The 12334-nt window shown below is 44.1% G+C and overlaps 1 protein-coding gene across 1 annotated transcript in view; it reads right to left on the bottom strand.

Annotated features, from left to right (window-relative positions):
* The window catches only part of Slc19a2 (solute carrier family 19 (thiamine transporter), member 2), a 20458-nt gene extending 17869 nt beyond the window's left edge, over positions 1-2589 (bottom strand). Inside the window, exon 1 of the mRNA XM_013015777.1 lies at positions 2389-2589. Coding sequence (XP_012871231.1) covers positions 2389-2589 — 201 coding nt within the window. The remainder of the gene's footprint in view (positions 1-2388) is intronic.
* Between the last annotated feature and the right edge of the window lie 9745 nt (positions 2590-12334).

The raw sequence follows: 12334 nt of genomic DNA on the forward strand, positions 1-12334 counted from the left end.
AAGGAGGAGGCTGCAATGCTTGGTAAGAAATGTACGCATTATCCTGCCCATGTAATTGTAACCCCTCTGTACAGTATCTTCACAAATAAAATTAAAAAAAAAAGAAATAAGTGATCCTATTCTCTATCACTAGATTTGACACCAGATTTTGCCTTTTTCCTCTAATTTGCAATGTGGAGGCATGATTATTATTCTTACACAATCAACCAATATTTACTGGGTCTGCCGTGCTTCTGTTTCTGTGCCCCCAAAACATACTTCACTTTCTCTAAACAGCATTCCACTAAGACAGAGCATATGATCCTGATAGCACAGCATGCACCCACCTCTATGCAGGTCACAGAACAAAACAGATCAACTTTCATATATCAACCCTGGAAGCATGGCTCTCCCCTCTGCATCTGTGTGTCAGGGTACATAAACTGTACAGATTACATGGTAGTGCCTATGAAGCTTTTTCAGCAAAATAATGTCTGTGTCAGTGGAATAACCTCATGTTTGGATCACCAGAATAATCACACTTTCTTTTCTTTTTTTGATTGATTGTGGGGCTTGAACTCAGGGCCTGGGCGCTGTCCCTCAGCTCTTCAGCTTAAGGCCAGCACTCTACCACTTAAGCCACAGAACCACTTCTGGTTTTCTTATTGGAGATAAGAGTCTCAGACTTTCTTGCCCGGGCTGGCTGTGAACCACAATCCTCAGATCTCAGCCTCCAAAGTAGCTAGGATTAGAGGCGTGAGCCACCAGCACCAGGCCCAGAATCATACTGTCTTATATCAGCAAAATCATTCTGGACACAAGAGTCGGTCCTTTCTACTTCATTGCTGGTTTTAACCAGTATCAACATTCAAACAATACTATGACAGTTCTTTGTGTGCTGATCTATAAGATTGAGAAATGATCTAAGGTTAGATAAAACCTGAACTTGCTAGTGACTAAACACTCACTCAAATGAATCTAGAAACACTGTCAGTTTCCTCCCAGATGCCCTTGAAAATAAAGGTCCACAGCAAAACCAAACTGGATTATGAGTAATTAGAACCTGCCAGTCTGCAAATGACTCTGCTACGCCACCTCTTGCTCTGACCTGTTATACTGCTTATTGGATTTCTAATACAATAGGCGACTGACTACTAAACACATCAGAAGAGTGAGTTTCAAAAGGGAGAAGTATTTTACAGCAACTGGGACAGGGAAACCCCAGTGGAAAAAGAGGCATCGGGGAGAAAGGAACGGCTAGTGTCCACCTGGCTGATAGAAGGGAAAAGAACACCAACCCTTATCTTTCACACTTCATAGTAGTCAAGGAATTGGGCACTGAATCTGTTTTATTTTGGTTTTGCGGTAGCACTCTGGGTTTAGCTTCCTTTTCAGTTTATATAATGTCTTTCTTCTGTAAAAGTGTTGAGGTTGAGTATAGATGTTTAAGTGCATTTCTAAAGTACATTATGCACTTAAATACAATCTGTCTAAGTCCTTACCTTGAATAAATCAATCAGTGAGAGGTTCTGGATCATGGACTATGTATTTTCAATTATCCTGAACAACAAACAGGTACAGAGACCTGACACACTTCACCTGTAGTCAAAAAGCAAAACTAGTATCTGTGAAGCGACAATACAAGGAAAAACTATAATTAAGTGCCAATTACGAGAAACCATCTGCTTGTATCCCAAGAGATGGGGACGGGGTGGCAGGATATCTTTGGATACAACCTCACCTAATTAAAAAAAAATCAAACCAGGGCTGGGAAGGTGGCTCAGTGGTAGAGTGCTAACCTAGCATGCATGAGGCCCTGGGTTCGATTCTTCAGTACCACAGACACAGAAAAAGCCAGAAGTGGCGCTGTGGCTCAAGTGGTAGAGCGCTAGGATTGAACAAAGGCAGCTCAGGGACGGTGCCCAGGCCCTGAGTTCAAGCCCCAGGACTGGCCAAAAAAAAAAAAAAAGGAAACCCAAATTAAGATGATATATTCTCTGTCCTGCACTGTCCTTACTTGACTGAGCACACATCCATTCCGTCGAAGGTACACAGATTGGGGGACGGGAAACGGGGGGATGAGGGGGGGACAGCAGGCGGAAGGAAGCCCTTCTCAGAAACGTCAGGACGACCTTCTTTCAGGTCGACACCCCGTGCCCAGGGCCGCCTGCCGGTTCATCAACACACCCCTCCCCCCGGAAGGAACGGCCGGGCCGCATACGGGGGATCCGAACCCGCGTCCGCGGCCCGAGCACACAGGACTTGCAAACCCGGAGGACGAGATCCCAGGGGGAGCTCGGGGGGAGCTCCGCGCAGCCGGCCCCCGGCCCGGCCACGCCCCCGGCACGCCCCCAGCCCCGGCACGCCACGCCCCCGGCCACGCCCACGCCCCACCCCCACCCGGCCTACCTCCCTCTCCGTCAGGTTCTTGTCCTTGCCCAGCAGGTACGGGGTGAGGAACGGCTCGGACGGCCGCAGGCTGGCGAAGAAGCCGTAGGCGCAGAGCAGCGCGGTGGGCAGGAACCAGCACTCGCGGGGCACCCGGGCGGTGCGCAGGAGCACGGTGGCCGCCGCCGCCGCCGCCCTGCGGGACACCGGGCCCGCATCCATGCGGGGCGCCCGCGGCGGGGACCCGGCCCGGCTCCCTTCCTTCGGCTCCACCAACGGGAGGGGAGCTCGGGCGCCCGGCCCCACGTCCGCACCGGTAACCTTGACGGACGCTTCCTCTCGGCGGCGCCGGGCCAGGTCCGGGGCTCGCCGCCGCCAACGCCGCCGCCGCCGCCGCCGCCGCCTCGGCGCCGCAGGCAGGACTGAGTCCTTCGCCCGGGCCGGCGCCTCACGTGTCCCCGCCTGAAACGAGCCCCGCCCTCAAGCCCGCCCCCCCCAGGCCGTGAGCCAATCACCGCAGACGCAAGGTCTCTGGCTTCTTCCTCATTGGCCGGTGGCTCCCACCCCCGTGAAGGGCGGCCGTGGCGGTACCCCGGACGGCTGAGGTGCGGACCGCCGTGAGGGGAGCCGGCTGGCTGAGCCCTCCGGTTCGGCTCGCGGCGGAGTCCGGAGGAGCCCGCCCTTCCATGCCTCGGGTCGGCTCCAGGCACCGGTCAGGACGCCCTCTCCTTCAGCCCCGGGTCCCTGGCCGGCCGAGCGGCCCTGAGGAGCCGCGGGTTGACCTCGGAGCGGGGCCGGGCTGCGCGGCCGTGCCCGCGGCGCCCGCGTGTGCCGCCGGCTTCGCTGCCCGGTGGTCTCGCCCGGGTGCCCGCGCGGCGCCGTCACGGAGCCCGCCCGCCCGCGTGCCCGCTTCTGTGCGTGAGGAGCCGTCCAGCTCCGGTGCGGCCCCGTGGGAGGGAACGGGACGTGGACGCAGCGGCACCGCGGGCCATGCCCGGTGTCTCCTGCGGAGTCTCCTGCGGAGGCCCCGGGAGGCCCCGCGCGGCCTCAGGGCCTTTGAGTTCCGTGTTGCCGCGGGTCGGCGCGCCCGGGAACACCGGGGAATACTCGGATCGGAAAACCCGTCGCTCTCCCCGAACGCCTACCGTTTCCTTGCAACTCCAGATCCTTGCCCAGCCTCCTCGCGCACTGGGCAGTGGAACCCCTCACCTAGCTCGTTTACTGCCCGCTGACCCATGCTTACCCTTCCCTTCCCCCACACCAAAACCTTCCATCGTCTGCAACTAGTCCCTACACACTAGACCAGGTGTGCCACGATTGTGCTGGCTTCCTAAAACCCGAGCTCAGGGGTGTGGTGTAACTTCTTGGATATCTGTGTGCGAGGATCAGCGGTGAGCAGGGGCTGGACAGCAGCCCGCTAAAGGACGTGTTGTGTTAGATTGCACGCCTGCTTTTGTTTGGGGGAAATGCTCTTATGGCCTTTAAGCTCCTTAGTTTTGCACTTCAAACTCTAGGTAAGGCTTTTCTAGGCCACGCTACTATAACACAGGTCAGAAAGAACCAACAGTTTACCAAGCCACCGGAAAGCACATTTTTTTTTACAAAGATTCTATTAGCTGGGTGCTGGTGGCTCATGACTATGATCCTAGCTCCTCAGGAGACTGAGATCTGAGGAACGTGGTTCAAAGCAGCCCAGGCAAGAAAGTCCATGAAACTCTTGTCTCCAATTAACCATCAAAAAGCCAAAAGTAAAGGGGTAGCTCAAGTGGTAGAATGCTAGCCTTGAGCAAAAACAAACAAACAAAAACTAAGAGACAGTGCCCAGACCCTGACTTCAAGCGTCAGTGCCACACACACACACACACACACACACACACACACACACACACTAAATAACCAAATTTTTATTATTTTGTTTTTCACTGGGGAGGTTTCTAGAGAGTGAATGACTATATGCTGACCTATTTAACTCTACTTCCCGGAGCTGCATTCCTTAGTCTCTGCAGATCCTTCATCCCAAAGCTGCAGCATTGGGACCTTGTATGGCCCTGAAGCTTCTTGCTGTAAATATTGCCACAGAGGCAGTAGTCATGAGCTTGTCACCATCTGAGTAGGCACCAGCTGCTTCTGAGAAAATAGGTGCCTTCCGGGAGTCTGTGGAATCTAATCCTGCAGCCGCAGCTGAGGGAGGGCCGCAGAACTTCAGTCCATTGGCAGCTGCACTTGACAATTCCCAGGCTGTTGATTGCCAGTTCTGCTGCTGTCCTTGGGATAGTGAGCAATGACAATGGCTCTCTTTCTTGCTCTTCTGCTGCTCACTTCATAGTTACTCTTAGCATAATGCCAAGGGCCTTCCTGGCCTGACCCTGTCAAAATGCCACACAGAAGATACAGGAGGATAAAGGCATCCTGCTGGGTTGTAGTTGCATAAAAATTAGGCAGTGAAATGTCCACTTCTTATGTGATATTTCAGATCACAGCCTGGGTATGTGCTTTGTAGTACTGCACCCAGAGAGAGTTGTTGAGAGTTTATCTGTTGACATATTCAGAGAGGAGCATTCAGCTGTGACTGTCAGCTTTCTGGGTACCAGAACAAAGTTTGCTCATTGGTGTAGTCGAGAGCTGCAGCCTGGGATTACTGGTAGTTTTAAAATAGATGGGCTTGGACTAGACTATCCTGTATTTTTCTTCAAGTCAAAGTCTGGCTCTGATATTCTGGAGCCAGTTATTAATTTAAAACATTTGACAATGGAATTTTTGGCTATTTCTCTGGTTGTAAAATCCGATCAAGAATTCTATGTACATTCTTGTAAGCTCAGGAAGTCCTTGTAAGTATTCCTCAGCAAACTGTTCATGTTTTGTTTTTCTTCTTTTACTTGTTTCATTAGCATTGTTATGATTATCCTCTTCACTTCCAAAAGACATATAAGATCTTTAATCCAGGGACTTTACAAATGACAAAACTATTTTCATAATCACACTAAGGTTTTATTTCTTTTTACTGTCCAGAGGCTACATGGTGTAAACCTGGAGGGTTCAGTTTATCATACAGTGATAGCCATGGCTTCAACCCGCAAAAACTGAAGGTCGTTAAGGTTCTTAATAACAAGAAGTCTAAGAACTTTGGATCTAAGTAATACAATTATCTAGTCCTCTAGAGTTCCACCATTGTTTTGGTTTCTTTCTTTTTTTTTTTTTGTCGGTTGTGGGGCTTGAACTCTGGGTCTGGATGCTGTCCCTCACCTCTTCCACTCAGAGCTGTCACTCTACCACTTGAGCCACAGCACCACTTCCAGCTTTTTCTGTTTATGTGATGCTGAGGAATCGAACCTAGGGCCTCATGCACACAAGGCAAGCACTCTACCACTGAGCCACTTTCCTAGTCTGATTTTGGTTTCTTATCTTGACTACAGAGCGAATGCAGCGGTCCTCTTGGCAATTATTTTGCAGTGCTTTAGTAGTAGAGAAGAAAACTTAAAGCCCAGAGACAACTCAAAACCAGGTATCTCCTATTAAGAGCAGCTTTTTATACTTTCCCTAAGGCTTCAGCACCTGAACTATATTAATCTGTTAATCACTGCTTTGAAACTTTTCCTAGGCACTTCAAATCCTCTTTCCAATGAGGCAGAATATAGACAAATAGTTTTTCTTTAACTGGATAAAAAGGTTTTTATTGTTTTTCTCTAAGCGTTTATAAAAGACAGGATTATAAAAACGGCCCAAAATGACCCTTGCCTCAAATGATCTTTATCCATTTGAGTGTGAGATGAAACCTGTAACTTTAATTAGGTAATACTCCCATTTTATGGCAAAGGTGAGACTATTCATCTGGGGCCAACCTAATTGCACAGGCCCGTTGTAAACAGAATTTTCTCGTGCTAGTCGCAGAAAAGGAAGTCCGAGTTGAAGGATGAGTGGATTTGATGTTCTTCTATTTGGGGGGAACTATGAACCAAGGAATGTGGGAAGCCTACAGCAACTGAGACTGGCTCCTGGCTGATGGCCAGCAAGGAAGCAGGGGTCCCAGTCATAGAATGACAGGAAATGAATGCTGCCAAAAGGAATCTCAAAAGATCTTGAAGTGAATCATTTCTTAGAGACACCAGAGAAGAGCCCAGCCTGGTGAACCATCTTAGCTTTGGCCTGTAAAACACTAAACAGAACCTACCCAAGCCCACCTGGATTTCTACAGAACTGTAAGTTAAACTGTTGTCACTTTTTTCCAACACTAAATTCATGTGATTTGTTGTGTAGCTTACTGTATCAATAGAACACAAAGTAAATGGAATATATTTTTAAAAATTGAGATTATATTCATGTCACACAAAATGAGCTGTTAACTATATTGAAGTGTTGCTTAGTAGCATTAGTGCTTTCATAAACATTACTTCTGTCTAGTTGCAAGATATTTTCATAAGCCTAGAATGAAAACACCCTTGAGGCTGTTAGTCCCTGGTCTCTTCTACCCTCACTCCTGGCCAATACTAAGGTGATTTTTATCTTTATGGATTTATCTATTCTGAAAATTGTCTACATATATCATCTTTCTTGCCTGGATTTCACTAAGCATAGCATTTGTACAGTTCACACACTGGGCAGCACATACCAGTACTTCATTCCCTTTGTTAGCCATTTTGTTTTTATATTCATCTGTGCGTGAACACTTGAGTTGTGTTTTGCATCTTAGCTATTGTGAATAGTGTTCTCAGGGATATTAGTGTGCAGATATTAGTCCATACCTGCTCAGAACCCACACTTTGCATTGTCTCCTTTCCAGAAGAGGTGGCTTTGAATGCCTGTTTTGAATTTTTTGAGAGTATATCCTTAGAAGGACTGTTATATCAATGTGCTGTTTCTAAGGTTAACTGTTTGAGAGAGTACTAGTGTTTTCCATACAGGCTGTACCATTTTACTTTCTACAAGCAATGTATAAAGTTTCCAGTTTTCCCACATCCTTGTCAATGTCTATTTTTGTTTAAAAATAGCTGTCCTAGTGGGTTCAAATTTGTATTACATGCTTTTGATTTGAATTTTTGTAATGACTAATGATATTCATGTATTTACCCATTATTTGTAGATCTTATTTGGAGAAGTGAATTTTCAAGTCCTTTGCCTGCTATTGAATTTGGGTTTTTGGTCACTCACTGGGTTATAAAAGTTTTTTATGTATTCTGAATACTTTGTGTTCCCATTATGTAGAAGCAATAGAATGTTGAGTGAGACTTTATTACATATGTAGAGTTGTATGTTTTGCAAAAAGTAAGACTGTGTTATACTGTATGGTTTTTGTTTCTCTCACTAAGGAATAATTCATGATTACATTTCTTGTAGTAAAGTATAAAGTATATAATTCTTTCTAATGCCTGCATAATATCCTATGGTGTGGATATATTATAATTTATTTAATCACACTAATTGAGGTCATTTCACTTTGTTCATTTGGTTACTACCAACAATGCTACAATTAATATTATTACACAGTACATGTTTATGTTTCCTTTTTGTGCTTTGGGGGACTTTTTTGTTTTTGTTTTGCTTTTGCTTTATTTGTTTGAGACAAGGTCTTACATGTAGCCCAGATTAGCCTTGGATTCACTTTGGAGCCCTAGCTAACTGTCTGAATTCAAAATCCTCTTGCTTCCATCTCCAAAGTGCTAGAATTACAGGTGTGTATCATCATGCCTAGTTATGTGTATGTATTGTAAATTTTGTTTTAGTGACATTCATTACCAGGAGTGGGGTTGCTAAGTTAAAGAGAATATGGTGGGGGGGTTGTTTTGTTTGTTATTTATTTAGACAGGGTCTTGCCTATGTAGCGTTGTCTGGCCTCAAACTCACAATCTCCCTGCCTCAGCCTTGCAAATGCTAGGAATATAGGCATGTGCTACCTAGGCCCAGTCCCTAGCTTACATTTTTTACTAATAACAACTGAGAGTGTTTTATGCTGCATCCCTCATTATAGGTGTAATCATATGAGCCCTTTGAAAGCAGACTTTTCTCTTGTTGGTAACAGAAAAGGAAGTCAGAGATAGTTGAAGAATGAGGAACATTTGATGTGTCTGCTTTTACCCTCTTGCATTTCTAATTCTTGTAAATCCACTCTTCTCAAGTCGTAATGGTTTTACCCCACAGGAGCCATTTGCCAATGTCATGATACATTTTGATTGTTATCCTAGGGAATGATTGCTACTAACTTCTACTGAGCAAAAACAGGGATTCTGCTAAATATCCTACTCATCTTAGGCTGAAGAACTCAAGGACAGTGCCCAGGCCCAGAGTTCAAGCCCCACAACTGACCAAAAAAAAATTGAAAAATATTTATGGGTGATTTCGAGCATACTCTCCTATATTTGTCAGCTATTTTGACTTATTCTTTTGTAAGACTATTAGTTTCCTTTGCTTATTTTTCTTTTGAGATTTTGAGCTCTCATATAAAGGAACCCTTTATACTTTAAAAACCCTTTATTTTTTGTCATCATTGAAAACACTTTCAAACATGCTTTTATTGACTTTTACAGTGCCTTGTTTTGACAAATAACAACTCCCTACTGTAGAACATAAAACAAGGTCTGAACAAATGGTCAGACAGATTATGTCCTTTGAGGGAAAAATGAATTATAATATTCTTTTCATCAAAGATAACCTAAAACTTTAATACAATTTCAACTGACATCCAAATAGCATTCAATTATGAATCTAGAAGTCCTTTAAAGTTTCTATAGAATTAAAAAAATGGCAAAGAATAAAAATGTCTAAGAATAGCAAATTGTGCAAAGGAAGATTAGCAAAAGAATATTTGCTTCACCAAGTAGCAGAACATAATTTAAAGGCCCTGGAATAAAATTATTTGACAATATCATTAAAATAGACACATTTATAAATGAAATAGGATGAATAATCCAGAAATAAGACTTAATCTACATGAAAATTTAATAAATGACATTTCATTCAATAATAATTTAATAAGTGATATTGCAAAACTTTCTACTCATACAAAGGAAATTGAGGTTGAAACAATATCTATACTACAAATTCATGAGATATAAATGACTTAAAAGTAACATTTCCCAGGCGCCGATGGCTCACGCCTATAATCGTAGCTACTCAGGAGGCTGAGATCTGAGAATTGCAGTTCCAAGTAGCATATAGAATTTTAAACCAAAAGGAAAAATTAGAATCAGCTTGTCCATCATATTACTTTTTGAGGAAGATTTTAATGTACAAATAAGAGACAGGAGATGTAAAATTTGGAGGAAAGAAAAAGTCTTGTGGCTCAGTTTGTAGCTTTGGAAATAGAGAATTCAATAAAAAATAATTGTTATAGACTTTGGAAAGAACATTGAAATTACAAGAAAAATAATTTATTAAGCTTACATAGAAGGTTAGTCGCAAATTCAAAAGAATCTTTGACTGTGAATACTCTGGCTGTTCTCTCTCTCTTGGTTAATAGTTAATTTCAACATGCATTATGTTCTCCCTAGCGGTCAACGGGTTCTGAATCCATAGACTATTCCAACCTTGGAATTAAAATAGACAGAAAAAAATTGTGCATGTCCTGGACATGTACAGACTTATTCCCTTGTCATTTTCCCTAAGCAATATAGGACAGCTATTTACATAGAATTATATTGTGTGGGCAGTGTGAGTAGTCTTAAGATGATTTAAAGTATGTAAGAAGCTGTATGTAGATCATGCACAAACATCACATCATCTCATGAGGGACTTGAGCAGCCACAGATTTGGGGAATACCTTAGAAGCAATTCTTCACAGAGATAGAGGGGCAATGGTACTGTAGCACAAAGCCGTTCTCTCCATAAACAATAACTGAAATGTGTTTTAATTGTAATCACTAGAACTTAGATTACTTTTCACTACAACCCTATAGTGGTAGCTACAAATACACATTGTTCTCTGTTTATAAACGGGAACACTAAGAGATGAAAACACATCGAAGTCCTTGAAGGTCACATTTACTCCCTCATCCTGGGCTTATTGAGAACCTATTGTCTTAGACAATGGATTTAGTGCCATAGGGAAACAAAGACAGTGCATAGTCTCAGGGAATTCATATGATGAATCACCAGTGAACTGGTCACGCAAGTCCCACTCTAATCTGTGCCCCTAAAATGTCTCTGAATTCTTGATGTTTCACAAACAGAGGCAAGCTGTGTCCTGCCGGTAATCAGTCTAAATGGCGATACTCTGCTATCCAGTAGAATGCCAACTCAACTAACAAGTGATTCTCCTCGTTTGTTAAATACTTGACCCAGAATTTTGTGTGTAGTCATCAAGACATCACTCACAGCTGAGCTGTGTCCTGATGCAGCCGGTCTGAAAAGGCTGCCGGCTCATGGGCTGATCAGCCTGTGTGGGTTGGGAATGAGCTGCCAGGCGGATGAGGCGTTGCCACTCCTGCGAGACCCTTCGGGAAAGTGCTCGGGAGCAATACTAAGCACGCATTCTGTGGCACGTTCCTCCCTCTTGACTCTGCCTATGTTCTGTCATGCTTTGACCCCTAAATCAGAGTGTAGCCATCACCAATCTCAACATAGTCTACTTAGTGCTCACTATGAAGAGTCAACCAGTTGTAAACAATAATTCAGACATTAAACGACTACCTTCAACCTTTGACTTTCATTTATGTGGTTGTGGTTTTCTTGGCTCTAGTCTCTCCCTAGCGCAGGCCAATCTCCATATCTGTTTGAATGCGCTTCCTCAAGCCTAATCTCATCCTTGACCTGATGTTTATTAAGAAATTTTGGAGCCAGGTGCGTAAAATCCTAATTATTTGGAAGCCAGAGATTGAGAGAATTGTGGTTTGAGGCCATTCTAGGCCAGCCTTCCAACTGCTTTCATGTTGCTGCCCCATTATCACTTTCTGTCAGTTAAAATAGCTCATGTCCTCATCCCAGCCCCTTTCTGCTTCTCCACCCTATTCATTTTAGAAGTCACTCACCTCCACTATTATGTATTACTTGAGTATTCACTTTTCATAGTTCCTGGGATGAGCACTAGAACTCAGAGCTTTTTAAAAATGGCCCTGATTTTGTTTGCTGAACTAGAATGGTGCGTGGCAATGTGTTGAGAGTGGACACACTCTTCAATCGGTGCCCCCCGCCTACTTCCCTGACACCTCTAGAACACTGTTCTATTGTCTTTTCTTTTAGAATTATGTATATACTTCTGCTATAACTATCCCATCGTATTGTAACTTTTGTGCATTACCCCACCAGTCTATAAAATGCTCAAAGGCGATTGTCTCACTCATCTTCATAGCAGTCCTGATACCCAGCACTAATTTAGTAGAATACATGAAGGCAGGACAGAGGAATGGTTTAGCGAATGGAGTAGACATGTATGAAACTTCTGTTCATCTCTTTAGGAAGATACCTTGGTACTGAATTCTGACATTTTTCAGTATAGAGTCCCAAGACAAAAACACTGTTATTCTGGTCTCCTGAACTTGGGACCTTCTGAGAATCCAAAAGCTATTGGCTATTTAACTAGGAATTTCACATGAAAGTTTAAAAACAAGATAGTATATAACAGTTCTGGCCACAACAGTGGAAATTCAATACAAAAATGGCATTGTTAGTCCTTGAAGCAACACCTTACTCACCCCTACCCAACTACAGAACATTAGTTGATGGGCCTTATATGGCTCCACAAGCCAGTATAAGGAAAGAAGTTTATTTCAGTTAAAGAAAAGCTCTGGATTAACTGTTGGAAACATTTGAAGTTCTTGCTTAGGTTTTTCTACAAATAGGCTACATGCTTTTGGATGAGTGACTGCTCCCTGCACCCCATGTTTCTCTAACATTCAGGCTGAACAAGATGATCTTTGAAAGGTTTTTCTGACTGTAAATCTGATTTCAACTCCACAGATTCAGCTGGGCGCTTATGTCCAAGTGGTAGCAAAAGAGTGAGTCCTGGAAAAGGAATATACTATCTCTCAGCACCAAAGAC

The sequence above is a fragment of the Dipodomys ordii genome, unplaced genomic scaffold (assembly GCF_000151885.1).
Source record: "Dipodomys ordii isolate 6190 unplaced genomic scaffold, Dord_2.0 Scaffold27, whole genome shotgun sequence".
In the NCBI taxonomy this organism is placed as follows: domain Eukaryota; kingdom Metazoa; phylum Chordata; class Mammalia; order Rodentia; family Heteromyidae; genus Dipodomys; species Dipodomys ordii.